At 49.6% G+C, this 27019-nt stretch overlaps 13 protein-coding genes across 13 annotated transcripts; 8 read left to right on the top strand and 5 right to left on the bottom strand.

Moving 5' to 3' along the window:
• Positions 1-1577: 1577 nt before the first annotated feature.
• Positions 1578-3617, top strand: K460DRAFT_269109 (MFS general substrate transporter; the record flags this gene model as incomplete). The annotated part of the gene is made up of 1 exon (XM_040927543.1): positions 1578-3617. One exon carries the CDS (start codon positions 1578-1580, stop codon positions 3615-3617), a length of 2040 nt encoding a protein of 679 aa, XP_040792191.1.
• A 977-nt stretch (positions 3618-4594) lies between these two features.
• On the top strand, positions 4595-6204 carry K460DRAFT_360491 (glycosyltransferase family 1 protein). Its single transcript, XM_040932282.1, has one exon. The coding sequence runs from the start codon at positions 4714-4716 to the stop codon at positions 6040-6042; it is 1329 nt and encodes a 442-aa protein (XP_040792190.1). The 5' UTR covers positions 4595-4713; the 3' UTR covers positions 6043-6204.
• An 872-nt stretch (positions 6205-7076) lies between these two features.
• Positions 7077-7835, bottom strand: K460DRAFT_399739 (uncharacterized protein; the record flags this gene model as incomplete). The annotated part of the gene is made up of 1 exon (XM_040936256.1): positions 7077-7835. One exon carries the CDS (start codon positions 7833-7835, stop codon positions 7077-7079), a length of 759 nt encoding a protein of 252 aa, XP_040792189.1.
• Positions 7836-8661: 826 nt separating this feature from the next.
• On the top strand, positions 8662-10974 carry K460DRAFT_269458 (acetyl-CoA synthetase-like protein; the record flags this gene model as incomplete). Its single annotated transcript, XM_040927569.1, has 1 exon — positions 8662-10974. A coding segment is annotated over one exon (2313 nt), but the record flags the coding sequence as incomplete, so codon positions are not given.
• K460DRAFT_274384 (uncharacterized protein) lies at positions 10945-12297 on the top strand (the record flags this gene model as incomplete). Its single annotated transcript, XM_040927953.1, has 1 exon — positions 10945-12297. The coding sequence occupies one exon, from the start codon at positions 10945-10947 to the stop codon at positions 12295-12297; it is 1353 nt and encodes a 450-aa protein (XP_040792187.1).
• Positions 12298-12861: 564 nt separating this feature from the next.
• Positions 12862-14406, top strand: K460DRAFT_390316 (uncharacterized protein; the record flags this gene model as incomplete). Its single annotated transcript, XM_040935774.1, has 5 exons — positions 12862-12960; positions 13012-13155; positions 13209-13262; positions 13313-13610; positions 13668-14406. 5 exons carry the CDS (start codon positions 12862-12864, stop codon positions 14111-14113), a joined length of 1041 nt encoding a protein of 346 aa, XP_040792186.1. The 3' UTR covers positions 14114-14406.
• Positions 14407-14625: 219 nt separating this feature from the next.
• On the top strand, positions 14626-16738 carry K460DRAFT_298210 (MFS general substrate transporter). Its single transcript, XM_040929757.1, has 7 exons — positions 14626-14715; positions 14767-14985; positions 15036-15426; positions 15541-15587; positions 15635-15674; positions 15731-16370; positions 16427-16738. Exons 1-7 carry the CDS (start codon positions 14671-14673, stop codon positions 16572-16574), a joined length of 1530 nt encoding a protein of 509 aa, XP_040792185.1. The 5' UTR covers positions 14626-14670; the 3' UTR covers positions 16575-16738.
• Positions 16739-17840: 1102 nt separating this feature from the next.
• K460DRAFT_269746 (uncharacterized protein) lies at positions 17841-18638 on the top strand (the record flags this gene model as incomplete). The annotated part of the gene is made up of 2 exons (XM_040927600.1): positions 17841-18092; positions 18162-18638. 2 exons carry the CDS (start codon positions 17841-17843, stop codon positions 18636-18638), a joined length of 729 nt encoding a protein of 242 aa, XP_040792184.1.
• A 1278-nt stretch (positions 18639-19916) lies between these two features.
• On the bottom strand, positions 19917-21074 carry K460DRAFT_399734 (uncharacterized protein; the record flags this gene model as incomplete). The annotated part of the gene is made up of 2 exons (XM_040936255.1): positions 19917-20748; positions 20827-21074. 2 exons carry the CDS (start codon positions 21072-21074, stop codon positions 19917-19919), a joined length of 1080 nt encoding a protein of 359 aa, XP_040792183.1.
• A 730-nt stretch (positions 21075-21804) lies between these two features.
• K460DRAFT_1123 (uncharacterized protein) lies at positions 21805-22494 on the bottom strand. Its single transcript, XM_040926561.1, has one exon. The coding sequence runs from the start codon at positions 22265-22267 to the stop codon at positions 21866-21868; it is 402 nt and encodes a 133-aa protein (XP_040792182.1). The 5' UTR covers positions 22268-22494; the 3' UTR covers positions 21805-21865.
• Positions 22495-22713: 219 nt separating this feature from the next.
• Positions 22714-23191, bottom strand: K460DRAFT_360488 (uncharacterized protein). The gene has a single exon (XM_040932281.1). It carries the CDS (start codon positions 23148-23150, stop codon positions 22722-22724), a length of 429 nt encoding a protein of 142 aa, XP_040792181.1. The 5' UTR covers positions 23151-23191; the 3' UTR covers positions 22714-22721.
• Positions 23192-23673: 482 nt separating this feature from the next.
• Positions 23674-24973, top strand: K460DRAFT_270252 (malonyl-CoA-acyl carrier protein transacylase; the record flags this gene model as incomplete). Its single annotated transcript, XM_040927632.1, has 2 exons — positions 23674-23839; positions 23904-24973. 2 exons carry the CDS (start codon positions 23674-23676, stop codon positions 24971-24973), a joined length of 1236 nt encoding a protein of 411 aa, XP_040792180.1.
• On the bottom strand, positions 24680-26495 carry K460DRAFT_360481 (short-chain dehydrogenase/reductase-like protein SDR). Its single transcript, XM_040932280.1, has 6 exons — positions 26387-26495; positions 26120-26261; positions 25965-26051; positions 25683-25853; positions 25402-25542; positions 24680-25295 (listed from the first exon to the last, which is right to left on the bottom strand). Exons 1-6 carry the CDS (start codon positions 26434-26436, stop codon positions 25125-25127), a joined length of 762 nt encoding a protein of 253 aa, XP_040792179.1. The 5' UTR covers positions 26437-26495; the 3' UTR covers positions 24680-25124.
• Positions 26496-27019: the final 524 nt, after the last annotated feature.

Genomic DNA, 27019 nt, shown 5'->3' with positions numbered 1-27019 from the left:
CCGCCAGTCAAGTGTGGATGCAGTTCATCGGCTGTGAGGATACTCAGGGTCGTAGCAGAGCCTTAGGAATATGTGTAGGATGTCACCATTCGCTTTTTGCCCCAGTGGTGTTGGCGTTCAACTGGTATTGAGACTGGGGGTCCAAATTTCCGCCGGGCTTGGATTACTTCTTTGTTACCGAGGGTGGTCCATATTGGCTTGCCAATATTCCATGTCGTAGTTATTGCAGCCTCTTCTCGTTTCCCACGCTGCTTTTTGCGGCCCAGTTTCCTCGCACATTCTAGAGATCCAAAATGCATGTGCACATCAACGCTTGCGATTCGCTAGTGTAGAGACTGAGCTGCAACGTATGAGAAATCTCTTCCTGAAGTCTTTTACCAATAGCCAGGACTTGACTCGCGTTCACGAGCCTAGCTCTTGGGGAACCATGGTATGCTCTAGGGTCAGACTATTCATTCGGACTAATGTCATGGTCGTAAACCTGGGTAAGCCAGAGAGCATACCAATGACTATCCTGGGTTTTTATTAGCAGCATCCAAGCATTGTGCGGCACTGCCAAAATGTAGTCGGGCGTACACATCAGCCCGCCCGCGTAGTGCTCTTCTTACGAAGGTTCAATTCACCCTTCCTTCCAAACACCACATCGGCGTCAATATGTCCGACTCGCCATTTTCTAAACACCGTCGCCGACTATTTCTATCGAATCTCTAGTTCCTGATTATCTTACTCCATTATCGCAACCATTGCTGCCTGTCTCAGCTGTGTGGTGACGATCGGCAAACGCCTCCGGCTCCCCAAACGTATTCCCGGCTGACGTTGCATATCCGCATGCGGAACACGAGCATGGTAGGCGTACGTGCATGCGCATGCATGGCTCGTGTCCGCCTGTGACAGACAGCTCGTGGCAGTGAGGATGTATTGATAGACCATTTCCAAGGGCTTAGGGGTCCTTGGGTGGGGCGGTGCGTCACATCGGTGCTTGTCAAGATGCGTATGCCGGCTTTTGTGTGAGCTGCGATCGCAAATAGTAGGTACGGAAGCACCGTCTTACCTTGTCACACTTCATCCTCATGTTTCTTGCTTTGTTTTAGAAGCTTATTGTTGTTCAGATTGCTTCTTGACTTAATTTCTAAAGTGACCTGACCGCGTTCGCATTTATCCTAATCACTAGTCATCATTTTTCAAGCCTATTCACGCACAATCCAGCGCTGTTAATTTGTTGTGCATACACGAACTCCGTCAAACATACCGTGAGATATACATCCAAGATGGCGGTCCCGCCATCTTCAACATCTTTCCGATGGGCCCAGGAACCGGAACCGCCAAATGAAAACCGTACATCTGCACAAGCAATCACACCATCTCGATCCTCAAGAGAAGAGCAAGAGTTGATCGCACAGATAATCGCGGATCTAGCAGAAGATTGCGAAAGCAGGTTCTCTCGGTCATCACAGTACAGCAGCAACAGCAACTCATACTCTCCGACCGAATTGCAACCAGAAGACATGACCCAAACACGGCCCCCTTCGTACAGTAGCCCAGTCGATACTTCAGTACCAACTCTGGAAATGGACAAAATGGAAAGAGCGAGGATCTCGGAATCTGAGGATTGGGTACCAGAGATGATGGATTCATACCGGACGTCAAAGCGCTCGAGTCTATCGCTACCACGCTCTTCCAAACACCATAGCATGCTCACAGATTCAGCGATCAGTTTGGTTCATATCCCGAAAGAAAAGCGTATGAGCACGAAGAGTCACTTGCAACATGTGCAGTCGGCGGATGATGAACCGGAAAGTCCGACTTCGATGACAGAGAGCGAGCAGTCAGAGGATCGTCGGCCTTCAGCAATACCTGCATACCCATCAGCAGCAAAAACAGCCGTCATAATGGTATCATTGTACATCTCCATCTTCTTGGTTGCCCTCGATAGGACAATCGTCGGACCGGCGATTCCAGCGATTACGAACCAGTTCAACAGCATAGGCGACATTGGGTGGTATGGCAGTTCATACATGCTCACATGTGCTGGCTTTATCCTCCTCTATGGGCGCATATACACCTTCTTCCCAACCAAACCCGTGTTCTTATCGGGAATTTTCCTCTTCGAAGCCGGGAGCGCGATATGCGGCGCCGCGCAAAACAGTCTTATGCTTATTGTTGGGCGAGCTATCGCAGGCCTCGGAAGTAGCGGCATCTTTACAGGCGCGATTCTAATCATGCTGAATACCGTGCCGCTGCACCGAAGGCCAATGTTGCAAGGCTTGTTTGGTGCTTGCTTCGGCGTTGCAAGTGTAGCTGGTCCTCTGCTAGGCGGTGCGTTCACCGGAAGTAAAGCAACATGGCGGTGGTGCTTCTACATCAACTTACCACTGGGTGGAATTACAATCCTGGTTGTGTGCTTTCTGTTGAAACTGGATGAGCAGAAACCAAAGCTGGCGACATGGAAAGAAACAGTGAAACATCTGGATCCGCTAGGTACAGCACTCTTTCTTCCTTCGATCACCTGTCTTCTCCTAGCGCTGGAATGGGGCGCAGCAGACTACTCATGGAGCTCACCACGACTTATCGCTCTTCTTGTCATTTTTGCAGTCCTTCTCGTGGCCTTCATAGTATGGCAGTACTTCACGCAGCATACCACAGCAACCATCCCAGCACGCGTGATCTTTCAGCGCAGTGTTGCATTCGGAAGCGTTTCACAGTTCTGCGTAGGTGCCACCATGCTCACAGTCTCAATATACATACCTCTCTGGTTTCAAGCGATCAAAGGCGTGTCAGCGATGCAGTCTGGAATCAACACCATCCCACTCGTTCTTTCGGTCGTCGTAGGATCCATCCTGTCAGGCGGCCTCGTACAGCGCGTTGGCTACTACACTCCATTTATGATCCTCGGTTCTAGCTTCATGGCGGTCGGTACTGGCCTTCTTACAACTTGGAACATGGGTATTAGTACTGGCATGTGGATTGGATACCAGATCATCATTGGTTTCGGCGTTGGATGCACCATGCAGCATCCAAACATAGCCGTACAAACTGTTCTGCCCAAGCACGACGTGCCAATTGGAACAGCAGTTCTGTCGCTCTTTCAAACACTTGGTGGGGCTGTATTTACAGCGGTTGGGCAGAACCTGTACATCGACAAGTTTTCCAGTGGCTTGGAACGAATTGGAGGTCTGGTTCCAGGCCGTATCCTCAACGCGGGCGCGACAGATATGACGAGCGCAGTACCGATGGTGCTGAAGCATAGAGTTTTGGAAGCATACAACCACGCCTTGACGAACGGCACATTTTTCGCGGCACTTATTGTAGCCTGCATATCTGTTCCGGCGGCATTAGGCATGGAGTGGCGAAGCGTCAAAGAGAAGCAGGGCGCGACGCAGGCTCCTGCAGTGCAAGACGAAGAGAAACAAGAATCACTCGGCGAGGACCGAATGCCACCCGGCATCCTCAAAAGATCAACTACACAGTCTAGTAGGTCGGAGATGAGTACAGCACCGTCACTTGCTCCGCCAGTCCCAGCTTGGAAGAATTTGTATCGATCTAGCGGTCAATTTTCGTCATACCTGACGACGAAGGTGAACCCAGACCTCCGTGCTGAATTGAGGACTGTAAAATGAAGTAGTTGAGGCAGGTGGCATTTGCTTTTTTCAATTTGTACAACAGCTCCGAGCCCGTTGAGTTTGGCTGATATTCATGCAGCCGGGATCGGTTCGGGATGCATGCTTGACCTTTAGTACTTTAAATTGAAGTCAATAATACATGTGCCGTCTTGAATTGTTGTTGGCTTTTTGTGCCGTAAGTCTTGTGCACGCATCGGACGTCTTTACAGTTGTGGTAACAACTAGCCGAGTAATGGTGGAAATTATTATACGATTGTTTTTGCGGTGTTCAGGTTCCGGACGGTGCGACCGTTGTCACTCCTGGCGGGGTCCACTGCAACTAACTCAGAGATCAGCAGCAGTCTGACAGGTGTATGCATGTACTAGTCAGCCCCGATACCACAACGCCTGCTATTCGTGCATGGACTTAGAGGCTCTTGATCGACAGTCATTACTTGCCCCAAAAAGTCAATAGTGTGTCTAATGAGCGAGTGAGGACGCCGAAAAACTGCCTGGAACAGCGCAGCCGTCCTACCGCGCAGAGTCCTTCGATTTGGCGAGTCTCACTCGCTCAGCTCTGATGACTGCAATGCCACTAGCTGCGCCTGCTCAGGCAAGCAGCCGAATGAAAAACCTAATTCAATTTAGGTTGCAACGCTTCTTTTTCCACGGTTCCCCGCAGATTGTCCTGAGTGCCGTGTGCCACTCATCCAGGCTTAGAGTGAACGCGATGCTAGAATGCCCGCGAATTGAGGCCGCCTCGCTTGTTCATTACTGTTCTCGGGCTCCGGCTAGGACGTTGAGCTTGCGCTAACCATCCGATGCCGTAGTGGCGCTCTCACAGCTACACAACGTTTGCTGTTTCGAGAATCGGCGCTGCGTCGGAGATAGAGGGGAGAAAATCAGCCGTGCGGATGTGAACGTCCAAGTGTAGGGAAACAAATGGGTTTGTGCGCAAAGATGTGCGAAGAGGTCCATATAAGACTGCCTTCCAAACTGTTGAGACACTTGTAGGAATTCTCAACGAGCCCTCCTTGTGACTGACTTTTTCATTACTGTACCACCAAGTCCCGAAGTTCTGAGGTTTCGACGAGATTGGCCACGGCACGCAGCAATGGCACCCAACTCTGTGCATATTGTGCTCAGCGTAGCATGGCAGGATGCTGGCGACACAACACGGGCAATTGCAATGGCCATAGCATTGCGAGATATGTGCCCGCCCGGTATCGACCTCAAAATTGACTTCCTCTCATGTGGTTCGCGTTTCGAATACCAGATTACAGACGCCGGCTTCAACATCGTCCCGGCTCAGCCCCGCGTCAAGGGAATTTCAGTCGCGCACGACCTTGGATGGGACTGGCCAGAGTTCTTTGGCTCGGAAGAGATTGCGAAAACGTTCATCGAAGGCCAACTTGCGGCTTTCAAAGAGCTGAAGCCTGACATCGTGTTCCATGGTATGTGGGCACCGGCGTCTATCGCTGCACGACTGCTAGGCATCCGAACAATCAACTTCCTGCCTGTGCCACTTCATCCCGGGGCTTTCGCACATGGCCTCGTTCGGGATCTTCCAGACATGATGCCGCTCTTTACTCGTCTACCCCGACCTATCCGGCAACGTATGGCATGGTGGGCCAGTGGCTTGATGATCAAGGCGCCGATTTTCCAGCAAAAGCGGTTGGGTGCAGCCGCTGCGGCTTGTGGTTGGCCTATCAAGGGGCCAATCTCCCTTTTCGACATGAACATGGCGGACCTCAACATCGTCAACGACCATCCTATTTTCCATCATGAATACCTGAATCGACTCCCCAAGAACATTGTTCTTACCGGCCCACTGTACGCTGGAAGTGATTCAAAGCTAGATGGAGACATTGCCACTCATTTAACAAAGGGACCTGGGCGGTCAATCCTGGTAACTATGGGTAGCTCCGGTACCGAGGAATTCCTCTTCGAAGCGATCAAAGCACTCAAGATGAACCCTGAGGATGACTGGAATGCCGTCATCTTAGCTTCGAAGTCCATCTGCGACATCGACAAGGCCAACGTGGTTGCAGGTGGTGACGCCCGCCTTCTGGTGACAGACCGATTCATCCCGGCGCCTGCTGCAAATGCTCTTGCCGACGTGATCGTCACACATGGAGGGCAAGGAACCGTTCAGTGCGCCTTGGCTGCTGGGAAACCTCTCGTTGGTGTTGCGTTGCAGGTTGAACAACAGACGAACCTGGACAACGCGATGAACGCTGGAGCGGGAATCCGGGTTCAGAAGCAGTTTTGGAAGGCCAAGAATATTCGATCAACGATTCTCACAGTATTGAACGACCCGACATATGCTGCGAAAGCGAGGATGCTGGCCGAGACATTGAACTCTATGGATGGCGCGAAGACGGCGGCGGAGGTTATGTGGAAGTTTATCCTGGAAGAGCAGACCGAAAAGTTCAAAATGTAGGAGAATGTGAGGGAGGACATCATGATATCATGACAACCTCTTGCATGCGGTGTTCCGAGTTGTGACGCAGGATGATTGGCTCTGGCGCGGCATGGCGCTTATGATAGTTTTGACCGCTATATATCCTTCGAGGACTCTTAATAATTGTTTACCATACGTGCACTCGTCGGAAACTATAATTGAAAGTGAAGGATGGCCGCTCAGGTGATGGAACGCCAGGGGTGAAAATCGTCTGGCCGCAAGAGGAACCTTGCAGGCTTGGCGCAGACATCCACCCACTTAACCACAGAAAACTGATTGGAACTTCAAGCTTGAACTCATCTATGGGCGTACACAGTTCGTTGACTTCGTACTCACATCTTATTTATCCGGACCACAAGAATGCAACCGAAGGGTGTCCCACCGGCAAACGTAATTGCGAATATTGACAGCAATGTCGCTCACTTGGCTCACTCTATGGAGATCCGGGATCATCTCCTGCATGCTTGCGACACACATTTTACTAACTTCTATCTGAATATAATCCTTACTAGAACAAACATCAAGGCATTGGTACGCATCACAATACGTCTAGATGTGGGGCCTTTGACCGAAGCCGCACCTAGCATACAGAGCGCAGGCGTGCATTTGTATTTTCGGATGAAGCGCATCGGACTACTCAAATTGACGTGATAAAGCGATAAAGTGGTTGGTTCAGATCCCTTAGCAGGTTACAGGGTGATCAATGGGTCCTGAATATAGCTTCATGCTCCGCAATACACTGGGTTTCTAACTTGGTAATTGTGACGGATGCTTGAAGCTTTGTATTCTTGTCTCACCAGTTTGAGTTCATATATTAAATGTATCTATAGCTACGCTACCTCACTTCTCTGAGTTGAAGATGTGGCGCTAGACTTTGTGGCCCGGCCTCCTTTCTACGTATCGAACAGGATCGCTTTGAAGCACCCAGGGGTTCCATGAGTTAGGTATGAGTAGTTGGCGCGAATTTGAAACTCAAAATCAATTTGGATGATTAATCAAGCAATATCATGAACCTAACGCCAGGTAACATCAACCACGACCTGCATCTTGCGCTCCAGAAATTCATCCCGGATCCACTGCGCCAGGCTATGCAGCACCTGCGTCAGAGATGCACCTCCCTCCAAGCTTCCATGTGTCCACGACGCATCAATACCATCCAGAACAACATGTTTCAACATCCTGCACTCTAACAGTTCGGTCATCTTGTAGTGGCTGACCAACTCAGACACATCCTTTCCGGTGTAAGAGAAGCTATCAGGACCGAATGGCTTCCGAAGCTTCGACACATGGAAAGTGAGCTTGATTTTGCGCAGTGACGTGCATTGCTTCGCGAGCTTGAGGTCTGCAGACTCTAGACCTCCAGGGAAGTGCTGGAAGGACGTGAAGTGGAGCTCTCTGATACTCGTAAAGCCATTCTTATCCGGAATCGATCTGAGGAAGCGAATTAGGAATTGATTGGAGCTGTAGCTGCGGATGACAAAGGCATTCTTTCGAATCAGGACCAATGCTACTTCCCGACAGAGGGGATGAGAAGCCCGAAGGATGGCCGGCAGGTTGTCTTTGCGTGTGATGGGGTCGGCTATCCGGTAGGTCTCTGCATCGATCTGGCGGTTGACGAAGTCATCGGTGACAAGTATCTGCTCGTAAACAAGGTCACGTATTTCTCGAGGGAGAGTGATAAGACTTCCGAGGCCAGCATTTGGTGAAGACAAGCCCGATTGGAGAACCTCGCTGTAGCTCGGATACATTGGGGTTGATATGATGATGCCCATGGTTTCGTTGAGTTAGTTTATAAGTTGAGTTGTTGTAGTGGTCTCTCAGTTGTATCGAGTAAGAGCGGATAGCGAGGACTTAAATGATCGTGGGCTGTCGATATAAGCGCATTGACCCGAGGAAAGGTGAAATGTGCAATAAAGTACTGTCAGCACGAGTGAAAGAAACCTCAAGTAACATAGTGCTGATTAATACAATGCTTAAAAAAGTGAATATAGGTTTTACCTAACTCGCCGAGGTACGCCATGGCCACATTTGGGGCCTTGACAGCTGTGGCTCTCACAGCAAGACAGGGCTATTCTGGATCCGAGGAATGAGCTCCTCTATGAAGGTCTTCGTACAGCAAACAACTACATCAGCTGGCCTAAAGGATCCTCATATTATCGCTTCTTTGTTATTACTACGTCATAATTGGGGTCATTTGGGGAGTAGGGGGTTGCTACTTTCACGCTCAGCAGCACGATCATGCGCGTGACAAATACGCTGTACTCAGCAAGGGAAACATGGATCGCCAAATTTGTCATGGTGACGGAGGAATTTCAGCTGCCGAATTTTGTGTCGTGGTACGGACTTACTCAACGAGGTGATTGTCGTTAGGCCTACGCAAGTACCTTCACTAGTCATCAGCATGGACCAGTTCTAGAACACGACGAAGAAGAAAGCCCGAATGACATGCCTGCCACTCCAACTCGAGCACCTAATTCCACTTCCACTCTACCTCAAGATCTTCACTTCAACCCTAAGACTGTCTCAATACCACCAACTCTACATTTCCCCAATAGCTCATCCAGTTATATCGCTACGTCAAGTCGCCCTCACCCCAAAATGTCCTCGTCACTAGGGTCAGCCCTAGCCTTCTGGCAAGCTCAATTCAAACAACGACCTCCGACTCTTCCAATGTTACCATTCGCTACCCGGGGATTTCGGAATCCTGATGCAATCCCAGCATTCCACCGCTTCGAGGCTGTTCTTCCTACAGAGGATTCAATGAACCTTCGATTCGCGTCCATGAACCTCAACCACACGGAAATGCATTTCGGACTAGCCGCATTGCAAGTCCTTCTCATGCACTTGACAGGTGCGGAGGACTTCGTAATCGGCATCGGACGGACTGTCGGCAACAAGAGCGATGTGATGCCCGTAAGATTCAAGGCTGACCTAGAAAAGTCGTTTGAAGAGCTACTTGCGCTTACCAAAGAGACGCTAAGACGAGTAGGGCGATACTTGCACGTTCCAGTCAAGTCATTGCTCTCTGCTCTAGAAGTCTCCAGGCAAACTTTGCTTCATCAAGTCACCTTCGACTGGCTACCGAACTCGATTCATGGGTCCCAGAGCATGGACATGTACTTTCAACATTCACAAGATCTGGTCTTGCTAGTCCGAGAGGACGACCATCGTAACCTGCGGGTATCTGTTGCAGTTCAGGAACATGTCTTCGAGAAAGAGCACGCACAATTGATTGCAGAAATATATATTAAGTTGCTAGGCAGCTTGGCCATCGGGTCTGAAGGCGCACTCTGCGCTGTAGACATCCTAGGGCCTAGAATACGAGAAAGGAGTCGAAATCTTGGAACAGGACCCCATGTCGAATCTTCCGCGGAAAGCATCCTCATGCAGATATCGGAGGTCACCGAGAAGGTGCCCAGTAGAGTCGCTGCAGAAGACCAATACGGCAATCAAATTACGTATATCCAACTTGTGCAGCGAGCCATAGCCATTTCGACAGTATTACAAGCCAATGGTGTCACGAAGGCAACGCCGGTATGTGTGCTTGGCTCGCCAACCATCGATTTGCTCTGCGGAATTTTGGCGATTTGGTGTGCTGAAGGAATATATGTGCCACTAGACTATCACGAGTCTGTAAAACACAACAGCGCTATTGTCGACAACTGTGGAACCGATATTTGTCTGGTTAGAAGTCCACGTTTGGTTCAGTATGCCCAATCTATCGGTCTGCGTACCACACTCAACTGCCCCGATCTGCAGTTTATTGAAGGGGTCCAAACTATCGACAAAGTGATGCCCAATGATGTTGCTGTCGCACTACATGCGCCCGCGTCAGACAAATCACCCAAGGGCATCATGCTAACGCATGGAAATCTCATGAGTATGGTTGCCGCTGCGAAATACTACTTTGAGGTTGAGCACCCCGTCGTACTACAGCACACCAACTGGGTATACGACCACTCCCTCTTTCAGATACTGTTCGCCCTAACGTCTGGAGGCAAGCTTGTTCTTGCGCCTACTCCTGAAGACCTCGCAGAAGTTCCGAAAGTTATAGCGCGACAAAAGGTTACAGTCACTGTTGCCACACCCTCCGAGTACTCCATGTGGTTCCAGTCGAACTCCGATGCCTTGGAAAGTTGTAGTTCCTGGAAACTCGCATTTTGTGGCGGAGAGAACATGACGTCAAGTATGACTCGACACTTTGCCGCGCTTGGAAACAACAACCTAGAGCTCGTCGGCATGTACGGTACCACTGAAACCTCAGTTGTTTGTTCCATGGGCGTAGTAGGCTATCGTGAATATGCTGCAGAGTCTGAGGGGAAGTTAATCCCCGTCGGCCCGGCTTTGCCAAACAATGTTGTTTGGATTGCAGATCAATATGGACGGCCAATACCGCCTGGTTGGATTGGAGAGATATGGGTGGGAGGCTCGGGAATAAGCACAGGTTACTTCGGGCCTGACGTCGACGACGACATGTTCTGCGTCGATGATGAGACGGGCGTGAGGTCATTCCGAACTCTCGACAGGGGGTTCCTCAACGATAGGGGAATACTATTCGTGGTATCTCGAGACCATGATAACTCAAACGTCCAGCTTCGAGGCCACTTCATCAATCTGAACGACATCGCTCGGGCCATCATTGACCAGTCAAATGGTAAGATAGCGGAGGCAGTCGTCATTCTGACCCAGGAAGATGAGCCACAGGTACAGGTTTTCGTTGCTTTGTCGAGAGCCCCCACCGCTGAGTCGCCGCGATATCTACAGGCTATGCTTCGCAGTCTCAATCTTCCAAGCTTCATGCGCCCATCACGCGCCATCGTTATTGAAGCGCTTCCGCTTACGCCAGCGGGGAAGATTGATCGATTTGCTCTCCAGACAAGGATGTATCCAGATACACAAATTATTCAGATTGTTCAACCAGCAAGTTCCTTTGGCCGGAGTCAGCGTCCACGCGGCGATATTCTTGGTTCGACAGAGCAGAAGATCGTGGAGATTTGGGAAGAATTTCTTTTCAAGACTGCGGCCAGGCAAAACATCACTGCGACGACGGATTTCTTTGCCATTGGCGGCACGACTCCTCTCTTATCCCATGTGCTCGATAGGATGCGTAAAGCATTCAGAGAGACACTCACCATAACAGATCTAGTTCACAATGCGACACTGAGGGGAATGACGACAGTGGCCATGAACAAGACAAGCATTTTCACACTCGGAGGCGCATCCATCGACTGGAAGTCTGAGACTGCTCTTCCAATGACAAGGGGACCTGATTTCTCTGCCGAAGCCGTGAAGACTGGCCAGGCGCTGGTTGTCCTCCTAACTGGAGCCACCGGTTTTATAGGTCGCGCAATCCTGGAATGTCTCGCCAGTGTAGAGGAAGTGGTATTGATACACTGTGTCGCTATTCGCTCGCCAGCTAAAACCGTTCCGCACCCGAAGATTATCTACTACAATGGTGATCTCACTCACCACTACCTCGGGTTATCTGATGCGAGTTGGGAGCAGCTCAGTCGCTCGGTTGATGTCGTCATTCATGCTGCGGCTTTGGCTGACCGTATTCGCCCTTATGCATCCCTTCGAACCACAAATGTGTTACCTACGAAGAAGCTCATCCAGTTTGCAGCACCTCGTCTTATCCCGATCCACTTCATCTCATCAGCGGGAGTCGGTCGCTTCGTCGGACATCCCACGTTTCCTGAGGTGGCAGTTGGTAGCAACCTTCCGCCGGTACATGCCGATGGGTATACGGCGAGCAAGTGGGCTAGCGAAGCGGTGCTTGAGAAGATCCACGGCAAGCTGGACATGCCCATCATGATTCATAGGCCAACGACCATCATCGGACCTAATACTTCATCGAACGATGTCTTGGCAAATCTCTTTCAGTACGCTAAAGAACTCCGTGCAGTACCCGACCTCAAGCACGTGAAAGGCTTTTTCGACATCATTCCCCTCGATGTTGTGGCACGCACCATTTCGCGGGAAGCACTAAAGCCCATTCAAGGCATCAACTTCTCCAACATTGGTGGTGTCAAGAGGGTTCCGGTTCGAGATCTGCATCTGGCTATGGCCATGGACACCGGTATAGAGATGAAAAAGGTTCACCTGCAAGAGTGGGTGCGCATGGCAAAACGCGCTGGGATGAGCCAGGAGATTGCGCATGTGTTCGAAGAGTTTGATGAGCTTGTGAAAGTGTTTGTATACCCAGAGGTCAAACGTAGTCGTGACCTAGCGTGAATTTTCCTGGGCGGTGCGAATTGTGCGTAAGATATTTTTGGATAAGCGAATGTCGATCAGTTTTTGAGGAATTTAAATGAAAGTTGTCTCATGTGGCCTCAGTTAAGAATAAAAGATGAGATCGCAAGAAACGCCCTATGCCCCAGGAATTACCTGTTGAGCTATCGCTGTTCGGTGGGTTCAGTTGCGATGAATGTGGAGAACGAGCGACGAAGCTAAACAACACTTTGCAAACACTATCACGAGTCCGCTTTGTATCCACCCACATACAGCTCCCGCCGCACGATCCAGGAGCCAACTCACGCGTTCGCCTCTGAATCCGGTGTGCTCTAAACTAAGGCAGCAAATCAGATGCCCAATCCCCACAGTGGCCACCAATCAGCGCCCGCTACGTTGACCATGTCCAACATCGGCCGGGTCACCGCACCTAGCATGCATGCAACGCCACCTAGCTCCCGGAGCCCAAAACAACGCGTCTGGCACTTTAAAACTTAGGATCCCCCGGGTTCTTGACTCCTTGAATATTTGGTATTAATTCGTAAAATTAGATAGTACGTCCTGAATATGTCTGTCCCGGGGGAATTTCCAGCAGCGCCGATGACATATCGGGAGCGGCTGGCGCAGTTCAAAATCTTGGAGGAGAAGAGACTTGAGCTGATCGAGGTACGTCATTCTGTTCGACTTGGACATGGAAGTTGACTAACGGCGCCGTAGGAGCTATTAGACAAGCTTGAGAAGACCGAGTCACGCCTCGCACAAACTGAGCTCGACCTCAACTCCGAACAGAATGTTAGGCGGACGTTGCAGGCTGAAGCCTCCGACTCGAAAGTGAGAGAAGAAGTGTTAGTTCAAAAGCAGGTCAGGATACCCGAGGACTACTTTGAACGCCTACAGCAGCTGACGAAATTCAGGCACGGCGGCCGTTCGTATTAGTTCTTATCGACGCAGACGCAGATGGATTCCTCGTATGCAATCCCCTCATCCAGCCACATAATGGATACTAAGCGTGCTACAGTTCCATGACAAGTACATCACCCGTAAAGCCCAAGGCGGTGAAGCACTAGCCGACGAGCTCCTCAACCGAACACGCGAGTACCTCCGCCCACAGTTTGAGGATGCAGACTCCTTAGACATCATCGTGCGAGTGTATGCCAACCTTGAAGGCATGGCAAACTACCTCGTTCGAATGGACAAAGTTAGGAATCTGGGGCAGTTGAGAGCTTTTTCAACAGGATTCTGCGGGCGTATGTCGAGCTTTGATTGGATTGATACCGGGGTGGGTAAAGAAGGTGGATCTGGGAGGAAAGTACGAGGCAAGTAACTAAGACTCTGCTTCGACCAAGTTCGAGATACTGACTCATGTGGTGCAGAGAGCCTCGCGTTCTACACAACAAACTGCCATCTCCGGCACATCATCGTAGGCTGCTCGCCCGCCAATCTTCCAGCCTCACTTCTCTCGAGTATACCCCTCGAAAAGGTTACGCTCATTGAGTCGATACCGCTACCTGCCGCACTCACCACACTTCCCATTAAAGTCACAAGGTTCACCACATTGTTCCTAGGGCCCCCATCACCTAAGTCGCCAAAACCTCGAGGGCAGAATGGACCACAACTGCAGCTCATGCAGCAGGAAGAGGATGGAGGTGGATCGACATGGCTAGTGATTCAGCCGGAGAGGAGCAAGAGTCAGAGCGCTGGGGTGAGGAGGAGAGAGCGTGGTGGAAGTTCGGACGGGAATGACAGCTTGAGTATTAGCATTGGGCCGGACAATACTGTTAGTGTTGATAGTGGGAGGCGGCGGCGGATCATGGGTTAGCACTGTTAGTACTCAGGTGAGCGCAAGAGAAGCAGGGATAGCGATAGAGGAAGGACCAAGACTGAAAAGCATTTCCGGGGCGGCAACAACCGAGGGTAAACGGTTGCATACGAGAAGTACTTGGTCAAGTTTGATAGCATAGCGTGGCATCAGCATTTTCAGCATATACGCAGTGTAGAATACCTACACCGCAAATTTTGATTCGCTGTCTTTTGCATCCCAGTACTGACGCTTAGCGCCCTAGTTGAGTAACGTCAACGAGTAGAGGCCTTAGCTCGGATATCCACGAAGCCAAGAGTCCACTCACAGATCTGAGGCTTTCATGTTGAACTCTTGGGAGTACTCAGCGGGGTAGCCAAGTGGAGTTGAGCAAGGAACAGCTCAGGATTGTGGATCGACATCGCTAAGAGAGGTAGGGATGTGCTGTCACCCCGCGATTCGGCTCGGGAGACGACTTGCGGAGATTACATCGTAGGATTCGGGAATTTGTGGACGTATAATAAAGCGATCATCTCGAAACGCAGTCTAAGAATCTTGTTGTAACTGGGTGAGACATTATGGCGACCAAGGAGAAGGGCATCGAAGCCGAGCACAACGAGCGAGTGAGTACATTCTAGCTCCCTTCAAAGTTGGTCGCTTGCTAATTCGCACAGCTATCCGTTGATGAGAAGCACCATAGCGGCAAAGATGGAGGTCTCGATGTACAAGATATCCTCGACCAGAAGAACGACGCACCAGGACCAGATGTAGTACCATCTCAAAGAGATGACCATGAGACGCGTCGCATTATCCGGAAGGTCGATCTCAGGCTCTTGCCAACTCTCGCTGTGATTTATGCCTTCGCGCTCATCGACCGTGTCAACCTTCCGAATGTAAACATCCACCCTATACACACCTAATGAATGATCGTTGATGAATGCAGGCACGCATTGCAGGCATGGACGCAGACCTCGGCCTCTCAATTGGTTCGCGGTATTCCATACTCACGATGATCTTTTTCATTCCCTACATCATCTTCCAATTCCCAGCGAATATCGTCATCCGGAAGCTCGGTCCGGCCGTCTGGCTACCCTCGCTAGTCATCTGTTGGGGCGCTGTCACCATTGGTATGGGGTTCGTTACTCATTGGACACAAGCGCTCGGATGTCGTATCATCTTGGGCGTTCTGGAGGCTGGGTACTACCCGGGCTGCGTGTTCTTATTGAGTTGCTGGTATGTGAGGTTCGAAGTACAGAAGAGGTTCAGTGCGTTCTATCTGCTAGCCTTGTTAGCAAGTGGCTTCTCGAATATCCTTGCCTGGGGTCTGAGTGAAAGGTAACAATCGGTTCCCAGAAATATCATCAAGGGTTTGCTGATTTGTGAATAGTAAGTCATATCTCGCTCCGCTTACCCAAGTCTAAACGCGCTAACTGCGTTGCCACGTTAAGTGAAGGGAATTGGCGGGCTCAACGGATGGCAATGGATCTTCGCAATTGTCCGTATCGCATAAGATGAGCTGAAATGCGTGTTAACCCAACACAGGAGGGCGTAATCACCGTTTTCCTCGGCGTTATGGGCTATGGTATGGGACTACGATAGACAACAGCATTGCGAGACACGCGCTGACTTCGTTCTCAGTCACCATTATCGACTTCCCGGATAAAGCTAGCAAGCCTAGTCCAATCACACGACGACCATTCCTCACAGTAGACGAAGCGGCCATAATCCTCTCTCGAATTCAGCAGGACCGCGGCGATGCTGTCGTTGATCAACTAACCTGGGCGACGATCCGGGTCCATCTCCGCGACTGGAAGATCTGGGAGTTCGCATGGCTCTACTTCCTCAACAACGTCGTCGCATATTCTTGGGGATACTTTCTACCCATCATCCTGCGCAACGACATGAAGTACTCAGTCGCCATGAGCCAGATCATGTCCTTCCCTCCCTACGTGCTAGCCGCAGCGTGGATGTTCGCGACAGCTTGGGTTGCCGACAGATACCGAAAGCGTGGGTTGATCATTATCTTCAATTGTACTTGGGCAATCATCGGCGTGTGCATGATGGCGTTTCTCGATAACGCTCGTGCCCGATATGCTGGAGTGTTCCTGGGCGTGTCCGGGGCGAATGCAAATGTGCCCAGTCTGTTAAGTTACATGCATAACAACATCGTTGGCCAAATGAAGCGAAGCATCGCAAGTGCGTTATTAATTGGCGGTGGAGCCTGTGGGGGTATCGCGGCGTCGAATATCTTCAGGCAACAGGACGCTCCAAAGTATACGTAAGTGATTTCTTTCGTCCCTGAGGGTGATGATAGTAATGCTAAAACTCCGACAGGCCTGCCATGGCGGTCGTGATTGCGACACAGGTGCTCAGCATATTTCATGTGCTGAAGAACTTCATGGTGTATTCGAGAGCGAATCGTCAGGCCGACAGGGCAGAAAGAGTTCTGGAAGGGCAAGAAGGGTTTAGACAAACAATGTAGCCGCTATCAGCATGCAGGGCTTGAATGTGAACCTTACCATTTGGCTAAGGAAAATAATTCCACTGTTGCATGGATTTAAGTCTTTTCTGAGGCCCATAGTGATTCCCATCCATCTATTCACATGTCGGGCCTCGTCGGAGCTGTCGACGTCCTCAAAATTTGAGAGTTAATCGAATCTTCACCACGCTCATGATGAGAATCATCGATTAAAACTCCCTCAACCCGCAGGAGGCTGCCAAAGATTTCCTTGCCGTCAAACTCTAGGATGATGGGGTCGGCCGCTTCTCTTGTACTTAATTTGTATTTAGTCTCCTTGCCGCGAGTGGCCTTACTCGTAGCCTTCACGGCAAACGGTCGGAGTGGGCCAACAAGTTCCTGTCGGATCGCAGGCGTGGCCGGAGTATCATAACTCGATACCACCCCAATATAGACTTGACGACCCGCTTGGACTGGAGCCACTAAGTCCTCCGTTGTGTAGTCGCGCTCAAGATTCTGAAAATCCTAAGAGGGTAGATTCCTGTATTTCGCCAATAAAGGAAAATGCTCGGGGACCACAGATGCTAGCTTGACCCGGAACTCGCGATCCAAGCTCTTAGTGTAGAGATAGATTTTACGATAGAATTTGCGATAATCCCCTTTCGAGGCTATCAGGTATAACACACTCCGACACGAACAAAGGACACTCAAATTACCTTCACGGGACCAGCTCTTATGCAAACAATGGGAAGAAGACGTGTGCTAAGGGGCCGGAAAAGCATATTGTGCACGAATCTATACCTATACTTTAGATTGTTGCCCTTGACCACTGAAAGGCTCTCCGGCATCTATGATACAGGTAGTGTGTAATGTATCTTGAGCTAAGAAGCTGTCTCTTGTGGCTGTACTCCCCCTCCGATAGTTAGCCAATGGGCGCCTCACGTGACATGCTGTAGAATGCCCGAGCGAAAGGCCGACGTCATCAGCACTAACGTGATACCATAGACTACGCTGCTCCCGACCACTTCCCCGAGCCCTTCGCATTCAGCTCCAGCGCCGAGGAACAGTATAGCGCAGATTCTTAGAGCGTTCAGTACCTCGCAGAGCCGCTTCTTATCCTCCCCACCGCTGATCGCATGGAATACGTGCACATGGTGTGTTGCTTCTGAACTTGTTGTCTCCTCAGCCCTGTGTCACTAATTAATACCTTAAAGATCCTATTTGCGCGATAACCCCATCTCACCCCCATCCTACGTCTCCTTCCTACTTCTATTTCAATAACAGTGAATAATGCGCGTTGACCCTTGCATCGGCGCCAACATCCGCTCAAAGAAAGATTTGACATCACTTTGCGAAGTAGAAAACATAGAAACCGGCGCATTCATACGATCAACCTTTACCTACATCGATGACCACGACAAAGCATGGTTTGGTCAGACAAAGGACATAAGGAAATATGATTTAACTGTTCAGGATCTGAACCGACTCCTGCAACGAGTTCCGGACGAGAGGATATATCCGCTGAAGACCACCACTCTGTCGGTAGCGTCAGAGGAAATCCGGAGCCAGCTCTATATCAAACGACCTAAACTATTATGTCTTGACAACGAGGGAGAGGCAAAGCTCCTGCCCCAACTGCTACTCCAAGAAGCAGAGGTATTACAGTTCCTGGAACAAAATCCTCATCCGAATATTATCAGGTTCCATGGTTGCACCGTTAATCGCGGTCGATTCACCGGTATTGCCCTTGACAAGCACAGTGTCATCTTGCAATACCGTCACGAAGATGTCCCACATCCTCTTAATATCGATGCTTGCATGCGCGTTATCCGTGCGGCTGTGAAGCACCTTCATTCTTTTAGACTCGCGCACAACGACCTCAACCCCACGAACATTGCTATTGATGGCGATGACAATCCAATCCTACTAGACTTTGGGTCTTGCAGAAGATTTGGTGAACGCCTCCTTTCAGGGGGTACATTTAGCTGGATAGACGAGGATTATTCCACATCAGCTCAATGTCACGATGAACTTGCTATGGTCAAAATAGAGGCGTGGCTTCTGAGTGAGGCACAAGAGAAACACTAATTAAAAGTACAAGTTTATTGTGCACGCAAAACTCACGTCGCCTACGAGCTGCTTGCATAAGCGTTTTGATATGTTTATGATGTGGTATCGACCCTACTCGAAACACAAAAAGCAATGCGTGAGCTCACTAAGTCACCTCTATGCCCTTGCGATCTCTGTGTTCTCCCTTTAGAAATCGTCGGAAACGGCTTTTAGGCAGCCTTGAGTCTGTTGAAGACGTCGGTTTGGGATGTTGTCGGACGTTGGGCACGTTACTCTCCCGAAATCTTCTCTTCTAACCTCGGTTCGCGTTCTTCTACGGCCATTTTCATCAAACCAGACTACAATTTTAGTGGTATGTGTGCACCTCACTCCAATGTTAGTAGGAGATATTTCAACTGACAGTTACTTACATCTTGATAGAGCTGCACTTTTAAGCTGCGAATGCTTGTTTTAAGCATGTGCGAAAAGTTTATGAAAGTTCTTACGGAGCTTGACTACGATGAAAAGCAAAGTGAATTTAGGCAGCAGACCTGTCCTGACCCTACGACACACGTCATACTGCATACAAATCCCCACCAACACCAGTCAACTCAAGAAGGAAAGACGGGGTAGTTGCAGTAATCTTGTGTCCATTAGCGCAAGACTTCTGCCACGATTCTTTTGATCAGTTGCACCGCTCAGTTGCTACGCTAAGAACCTCGTTATATTGGCAGGTGGTGAATGCACTGCTTTACTCTTATCAACTACAAACGGCGAGCTCCCCACACACCACAAAATAAATACTCACGGTGATGCAGCTTCAAAACACACCTCTGCATAAATAAACTAATCCTTCACAAAGCTGGCGGAAGGTCCGGTAAGACACGGTGATTGTGCCGGTGTTTTCGAAAAGCGCGTGAAAGCATATATCGAAAGACACCCCATTTCACCTTGGAAGAGATTTCACGTACTGTGGTACGGACTATACTTTTATATTAAACAACTTGTATATACTCACTGAATATGTCGCAAGTGCTGCCTTTGAACAGCAGACATACAGTCGAAGTAGTTGCACTGATCAAAATTAGAAAACCACAAATTTGTCCCAACTTCTGCATCACATCCGCCTATGCAGAAATACACACTAGCAGAATAGGAATGCACTGACCGAAACACAAAACGCAGGATTACGCCTAATACGACAGCTTATAATGGAAGGACATCTTCATTGAATACGTCCAAGTTCTAACAAAATACATCGTACATAACAGATTGAGGCAAAGAAAGAGATGGATATCATACGAAGCCCACTACCCATTACTTCTGCTTCATGTACATCGTCGACGACCAGTTGTTGATTGTAAACACCGCGCGCATGTTATAGTCGGCTTCCATTGAGGCAACGCGCCTAGTTGGTGGGTTCATCCGGCGTAGTTCAAATTCTTTCAGCTCGTCCTCCGCGGATACGATCTTTGGGATGGTATTACAGAAAAACCCAGCGGGACCATTGAACGGCTTCGTCACATCGACAATGAGCTGGCTGACAGGGAAGGCTGGACTGCCATGCGCAAGGACCAGGGTGTTCTCATCAACTTCTAAGAGACCTCGTGGATTCTCTATGAAACTGATCTGAATACCTCGCTCATCTGCCAATTTTTGAAGCCATGCGTGGTCATGTTTTCGGTATATGGGGTCCTGGAATATGATGGGTACAGGGACTTGAGATGCCTTCAAAGCGTCGGCGATATCGAAAGCGACGAGATGGTGATACAGGTTGTGGATGCGGTGCTGGCCTTCGTTTAATTTACTCAAGTTGACCGAGCTCAGGCATCCGAGTCCGAAACATACAATCTTTTTAATCATGGTGGTCTGCTCTTTCTCTGACTTCTTTTGGAAATAGCTCATGATCTCTTTGCGCTCCGCTGTCTCTTTCCACATGGCCTCGACTTGCCTCAGATCATCTTCCCGAAGCGGAGGGTGATCAGGATGCGCCCAGGGAAAGTGGAAACAAGGAATCTTCTTTTCTGCAAGGTGATTTAGATACGGGCCCCAGTTTTCATCCTCGAGTCCATAAGCCCGGGCCCAAAGGCCAAGATTGGTGGCCAACTCCTGATAACTCCAAAATTCAAACTTTGCCTTTGTTCCGGAACTAATGTAGATGTCAGAAGACCACGCATTTCTATTTTGGTACTGGTACCCTCAATGATGCCCCGCGATCTTTACTTACTCTTGGTTTACCCGCAATATTAACGAATGGTCAAAGTCATCATGCACCTTGCCATCGATGTCCATGAACGAGCAGTTGGGATTTTCTTCGGTTAGACCGGCGATGGCATTGGCAGCGAACTTGATTATCTCCATGGTGTAGACAGGTTTATTGCCAATGCCTTGGTAAAAGGTTTCCAGTTGCTTGCAGTACTGTTCCTGTTCTTTAGTTCGCTGCTCGGACACAGTCTCAGCATGTTGCTCTGCCATGATCAGCGTGTTGGACGGTCTTTTGAGGTTTGAAGGTGTCTGGATCGAGGGTGGGTGTATTCTGGAATGTCAAAGTTGTATTGAAGAAGAGTGATGAACTCGACAAAGTAGCTACCGCACCTGTAGTTTATACTCCTAGTGCATGACTGTGCCAACTCAAGACTCATTTCTCAGAGCCAGTATTTGTTAACACGCCATGAATGAGCCATTTCTCGGAGTCAGCGTTTTGGAATAGGTCACGGATGCGCCATAGCTCGTGCGTGGTACCGACGCAGCACTGGTTCAAGTCGACAAGCGCTAATACCACCGATCGCAGAATGCCATAGCATCTTGACTGACTACCTTAGTTTGCGGTTCTGGGAAACACAGCGGTGTGTCTCGTACTCCATTTGCAATGACTGATTCACCGTTCACGTTCGAAGATGATAACAAAGTCACTGCATTTACTCCCGTAATTTGACTCTGCCCCTCTCCATCCCGCACAATGAATCACTCAACGCTCAAGATGTCAGACCACACACGTATCGATTCACAGCTAGGTTCAAAGTGAGACCATTCCATCAGCGTACCAGTATCTCGTGCACAAAGACCTCATTTGTCACTTCTCCGCTGACTTTGAGCAATCATTCTTATATGAAAATCACTCTGAGATGGATTTTAAGAGCATAACTGCTGGATTTATTTTATAGAAAGGTCGCGAAATAGTAAGTATGAGTGAGTTAGTTGTTTATATAGGATGTCTAGTCGTTCGTTCTTAATAGATATAGTTTCTAAGAGCTACAGAAATAGCACTACTTCTGCTTCAAGTACAACGTCGACGCCCACTGGTCAACAGTGCAAATCGCCTTCATATTGTAATCTTTCTCCATTGAAGCGACGCGGCTGTTCACTAGATCCAACGGACTTTCTTTCGCCACGTCTAGTTCTTGCTCTAGAGACGAGATAGGGGGAATCGTCCAACACAAGAATCCAGTGGGGCCTTTGTAAGGATGCGTGATATCGACGATGAGCTGGCGAATTGGTAGTGCAGAACTATTGTAAGCTATAACTAGCGTGTGCGCATCCACCTGGAGCAGTGCCTGGGGGTGGTTGACAAATGTTACGGGCAGACGCTTCCTGTTGGCAAATTTATGTAGGAACTTAGTTTCATTTTCTTGGTATAAAGGATCTTGAAAGATGATGGGCATTGGCATCTTCGATTGGTACTTGGTTTGCAGTGCTTCGGCAATGTCAATAGCGAGGAGGTTGTGACCCAGGTACCAGCTAGGCTCGTAGATGCTGGGCTTCGACTCGCCATTGACATTAACCGTATGGAGTGGGCCTAATCCAAAGCAAACAATCTTCTTGATTTCAACCGTCGGACTCAAACTATCTAAGCTGCTGATGACAGGTGACGATCGGGGTTTCTATACCAGTACACGGCCGCTCGCTCCAGATCGGACTCTGATGTTGGATTTTTCTCCTGATCATGGAAAGGTATAATATACATGGGGATTTTTGCCTCCACGAGTCGCTCAAGAAGAGCCCAGTGCTGAGAGTAATTAGCATAGCGTCCATGAAATACCCACTCGGTAAGGTTTGAGGCTAGGTCAAGGTATGTAAAGAAGCGGATATCTGTCACAAAGCTTTCCCTGCATTATATGTCAGTCACAGTTCGCGGCTAGCTCGATGCACCCACTCTGTGCTGAAGAACCCCTTGAAGTCGAGTTCATCAATGATCTTTCCATCTATATTCATGAGTGAGCTCACGGTGTTTTCTGCTGAGAGTTTAGCAAACTGATTGGCGTTGTACTCGATCACCTTCGCAGTGAAAACTGGGTCGTCATTGAGGTCCTCATAGAACTTCTGTAGTCGGCTGCAAATATTTTCTCGTTGCTTGGTACTCTTTAGGATTGCTTTGTTTGCCATTTCGATGAACTGATTTCGATTAGGGTTGAGGTATTCGTTTTTGAATTTGGGTTCACTGTAAGAAAGTATAAATAGATCTGTAAAGCTTATCTGCGGATGAAAAAGAAGATCCCAGCATTTTTTTGAATGTATAGTTCTTCGAACTGACTGTTCTTGCGATGTAGTCATTCTCTAGAGTCAGAACTTGAATGTCTCAAGAGTCATGGCTGGTGGGAGCAGTGACGCAGCAATGCTGAGTCGATGCAGGACTTGGATCAGAGAAGAGGCCACGGCAGCGGATTAAGAGTCGAACCGACGACCCTGTTGACAGCTTGCGTTTCCATATTCATGAGAACTTACGGCCTCTTGTGACTGAGATCATACGCGTCTACCGACTTAGCCTCGTAGTCTAGAGAAGGGCTACGGGTCGTACAGAAAGAAAGGCAATCATCATAATTCCCCACTTCCTGTGTTAGGTCGACTGTGACTTGGAGACGCATCGAGAAAACACGGAGAAGAAGGAAAAGTACATAGTGCGAAAAGGAGACGGTAACAAACTGCTCCGGAGAAGCGAGACCTCGGTTGCCTGGCCCGTGCTACCCCAAGCTCTAGACAGTCCGCCTGCAATCCCCCGCGCTTCGAACCTCCGCATCCCCGCAACAAAATAGTTGTCCCTATCATGACCTGCGAATTGTCATAGCACGAATCCACCATGTTCAGCCCTTGTGCACCCATCTCGAGGGCCATTCCGCGCATCTCACGGAGTTGTACGCAATGCGGCGGGCCAAAGGACGGGAGTAAGCTGCGGGGACGGCGGTGGATGAGCAGCACGCAGCAGAAGCTCGTGAAGAGGCCCAAGACGGCCATCTTCTTTCCCGGTACGGAATTGCCTCCTGAGATGCACAATATGATTGAGAGTCTGTGAATGCTAACCATCACCAGGCCAGGGCGTCCAGAGAGTAGGCATGTGCGCCTCATGGCTCGAGGCCTTCCCAAACACGGCCAGACCCATCCTCGAAGAGATTGACGAGACTCTCCAAGTCCCTCTCACCAAGATTATAGAATCAGGCACCAATGCCGAGCTCACGCGAACCGAAAACGCGCAACCCGCCATCATGGCCACCTCGATCCTCATACTGCGCGTCATGGAGCAGGAATTCGGCTTCAAGACGAGTGAACGCGTCGATATCACACTGGGACACTCGCTGGGAGAGTTTGCAGCTCTTGTCGCAGGCGGCTACCTCAGCTTCCACGACGCGCTGAAGATGGTCCGCAGACGAGCCGAGGTCATGAGCCGGTGCAGCAAAGAAGCCGTCGAAGCTGAAGGCGGCGAGTTCGGCATGGTCGCCCTGGTATGCGAATCAGAAGCCCACCTGCAATCCCTCGTCAGCGGCATCCGCGAGTTCCTCGACCTCTCCGGGCCCCACGCCAAGTCCGACTCCAACAACGACCTGCCCGCCGTGCAGCAAGTCGCAGTCGCCAACATCAACTCGAAGAACCAGATCGTGCTGAGCGGCAGCATCGCGCGGATCAACACCCTCCTGACGAACCTCCGGCAATTCGGCGGCCACGACCCGCGACACGTACGCTTAAAATCCGACTCCCCCTTCCACAGCGCCCTCATGAAACCCGCCCAAGAGACGATGAAACGCATACTTCACAAGCCCCTCGAGAACGACCGCGACATCATAACATGGCCTGGCCTCATGCCCTGCATATCCAACGTCTCGGGAAAGCCATTTCAGAGCAAGGCACAGCTGAAGGATCTCCTGGCCCGCAGCTGCGTGGAGACGGTACAATGGTGGAAAAGCGTCAAGTATTTGCATGAGGAAGAGAAGGTGAGGCGGTATGTAGGCATTGGGCCAGGGAAGGTGGGGAGAAATCTCGTGGGAAAAGAAGTCGGGATGAAGGGCGCGGTCAAAGGGGGTGGCGTGTGGGGAATCACGAGTCCAAAAGAGATGGAAGAGGTTGTCAGGGCGCTGGATGATACCGAGGGATGTGAGGAAGTCTGAAGACGCCATGAGACAACCACATCAATACAGTACTGGGGGCCAAAGGAGCAAAGATGATATACCCTCGACGTATAGGTTTCACCGAGAGCATCAAGGATCCCTCTTGCAAGGACCGACCATTGTCCTGTAGCCCATAGGCTCACATGGCCTTCTACGCACCCTGCACATTCAAACCCGCATCGACCTGGATCCGCATACCCGTCATACTCGTATTCTTGGCCAGCATCACAAACGCAGCTGCACAGTCGTCCAGAAACGTCTCATGCTGCAGCACCGCGGCCTTCTTGACCTCTTCGATGCGCTCCTCGGGGTACTTCAAGCCCTGGGAAGCGTTAGCGGTATTCACATGCCTAAGTGGTTGGGACGATGATGGAAGATGAAAGATGGAGGGAAGCGTTCATAAGGGCTGCAGGAGTGGAGCAACACACCCATTCCGTCAACAGCAATCCAGGAAGAACAGTGTTGACGCGAATCTTCGGCCCAACGCTCACAGCGAGGCATTTCACAAGGTGCAGTTGGGCAGCTTTGGTGATGGAGTACGGCATGCTGGACCCGCCTTGACTGAGGGCCTAACAAGTGAAGTTAGTCAGCATTTGTAGTGTAAATCCTACACACATTGTAATGGAGAGTATACGACAAGGGGGTAGTAGATGAGACTAGGGGTCAGGACGGACGAAGGGGTTCTAGGCGCGTTGAAGAGAGAACTTACAGCTATACTCCCCGTAGTAATCATCTGCCCGCCTTGCTCATTCGCATTGAACGTCTTCTGCGCCTCGGTGAGAAGCGCCTTGGGCACTTTGACATTGGCCGCCCAGCATCGATCCCATTCTTCTTCGCTCATGGAGTCGAGATCTTTCCACTCACTGAACTTGGTCCAGCCCTGTTATTATTAGCTCCGCACTGCTCCGACTAATGATTTGCCGAGGATGGAGGGACGACGGTTGTGGATAGATGGATGAAGAGAGGGAATTAAAAGCAGAGTATAACCCACCGCATTAGCAATCACAATATCAATTCCGCCCAGCAGCTTAATCGTGTCTTGAACCGCTCTCTTCGCTTCAGCCGTGGACGTCATGTCCTAGAACCAGTCCGCAATGTCAGCATACACACCCACAATTTCCTTGATTAAAATACGAAGGAACATACCGCCTTAACAACCACGGCCTTGACCCCCTTCTCCTCACATTCCCCCCGTACTTTCTGCGCCGGCTCAATCCGATTGAAGTAATTGACCGCTATGTTCGCGCCTTCTTTGGCGAAGGTGAGGCTAAGCAGGGCGCCGAGACCGCTGGGAGGAAGGTCGTTAGTTTAATTTTCGTTGGATTGGAGTTCGGAGGGGTGGAAGATCTAGGCGAGAATAGAGAGAGAGGGGTGAATGGATAGATGGATAGATGAATGGATGGATGTACATACGCCGAGCCGCCTGTAACAAGGACATTCTTCCCCTTGAGATCGTACGGCATGATTCGTTATGAGTTTGTTTGTTTATTTGTTCGTTCCGTCAACGGCTCGTGAGTAAGCGGGGAGGTAGTCGTATAGCTATTATGACAGCGTGACGGCAAGGTAAGTCGTAGGGCGAGGTTTAAGATCAAAAGGTGTGTAGCTTCTCAAAGTAAGCAAGCAGCGAGGGAGTAAGGACAAAGTCAACAGCAAGAGCGTCCGTCTGTTGTCTTCCGGCGTCGGGTGTCATAGCATAGCCAGGCCAGCATGTGGGGCACCAGCAGCTAGTTCGGAGATAACGCAAGGTACCAAGGTGGGACAGCCGATGAACCGCGGCAGCCGATGAACCACTTTTTACTAGTAAAAAAGCTAAAAATTAAGATTTTATTTATTTAATAACTAAATAAATAATATATATATAAAAAAACTTTATATATATAAAATATAGAAAAAACTTATCTTTATAATTCTATAATTTTAGTTTAGTTTAATACTTTATATTAATAAAGTTATATTAAAAGTAAAAATAGAAAAAAGCTACTTTTAATACTTAATAACTCTATTAATATTATATATTAAACTATTTTAAAATTCTAACTTTATAGA

This window comes from Cucurbitaria berberidis (genome assembly GCF_010015615.1).
Source record: "Cucurbitaria berberidis CBS 394.84 unplaced genomic scaffold K460scaffold_1, whole genome shotgun sequence".
Classification (NCBI taxonomy): domain Eukaryota; kingdom Fungi; phylum Ascomycota; class Dothideomycetes; order Pleosporales; family Cucurbitariaceae; genus Cucurbitaria; species Cucurbitaria berberidis.
This window is presented reverse-complemented; position numbering and strand designations above follow the sequence as displayed.

What these genes read in the sequence shown, in the direction of transcription:
- K460DRAFT_360491 (XM_040932282.1), top strand. Translation starts at nt 4,714, where the DNA reads ATGGCACCCAACTCTGTGCATATTGTGCTCAGCGTAGCATGGCAGGAT.
- K460DRAFT_298210 (XM_040929757.1), top strand. Translation starts at nt 14,671, where the DNA reads ATGGCGACCAAGGAGAAGGGCATCGAAGCCGAGCACAACGAGCGA. An exon ending in AAGCCGAGCACAACGAGCGA is followed by an intron (nt 14,716 to 14,766) that starts GTGAGTACATTC and finishes TAATTCGCACAG; the next exon opens with CTATCCGTTGATGAGAAGCA. An exon ending in CCTCGGCGTTATGGGCTATG is followed by an intron (nt 15,675 to 15,730) that starts GTATGGGACTAC and finishes CTTCGTTCTCAG; the next exon opens with TCACCATTATCGACTTCCCG.
- K460DRAFT_1123 (XM_040926561.1), bottom strand. Translation starts at nt 22,267, where the DNA reads ATGCCAATGCCCATCATCTTTCAAGATCCTTTATACCAAGAAAATGAA.
- K460DRAFT_360488 (XM_040932281.1), bottom strand. Translation starts at nt 23,150, where the DNA reads ATGACTACATCGCAAGAACAGTCAGTTCGAAGAACTATACATTCAAAA.
- K460DRAFT_360481 (XM_040932280.1), bottom strand. Translation starts at nt 26,436, where the DNA reads ATGCCGTACGATCTCAAGGGGAAGAATGTCCTTGTTACAGGCGGCTCG. An exon ending in CTTGTTACAGGCGGCTCGGC is followed by an intron (nt 26,262 to 26,386) that starts GTATGTACATCC and finishes CCTTCCTCCCAG; the next exon opens with CGGTCTCGGCGCCCTGCTTA. An exon ending in GATTGCTGTTGACGGAATGG is followed by an intron (nt 25,296 to 25,401) that starts GTGTGTTGCTCC and finishes AACGCTTCCCAG; the next exon opens with GGCTTGAAGTACCCCGAGGA.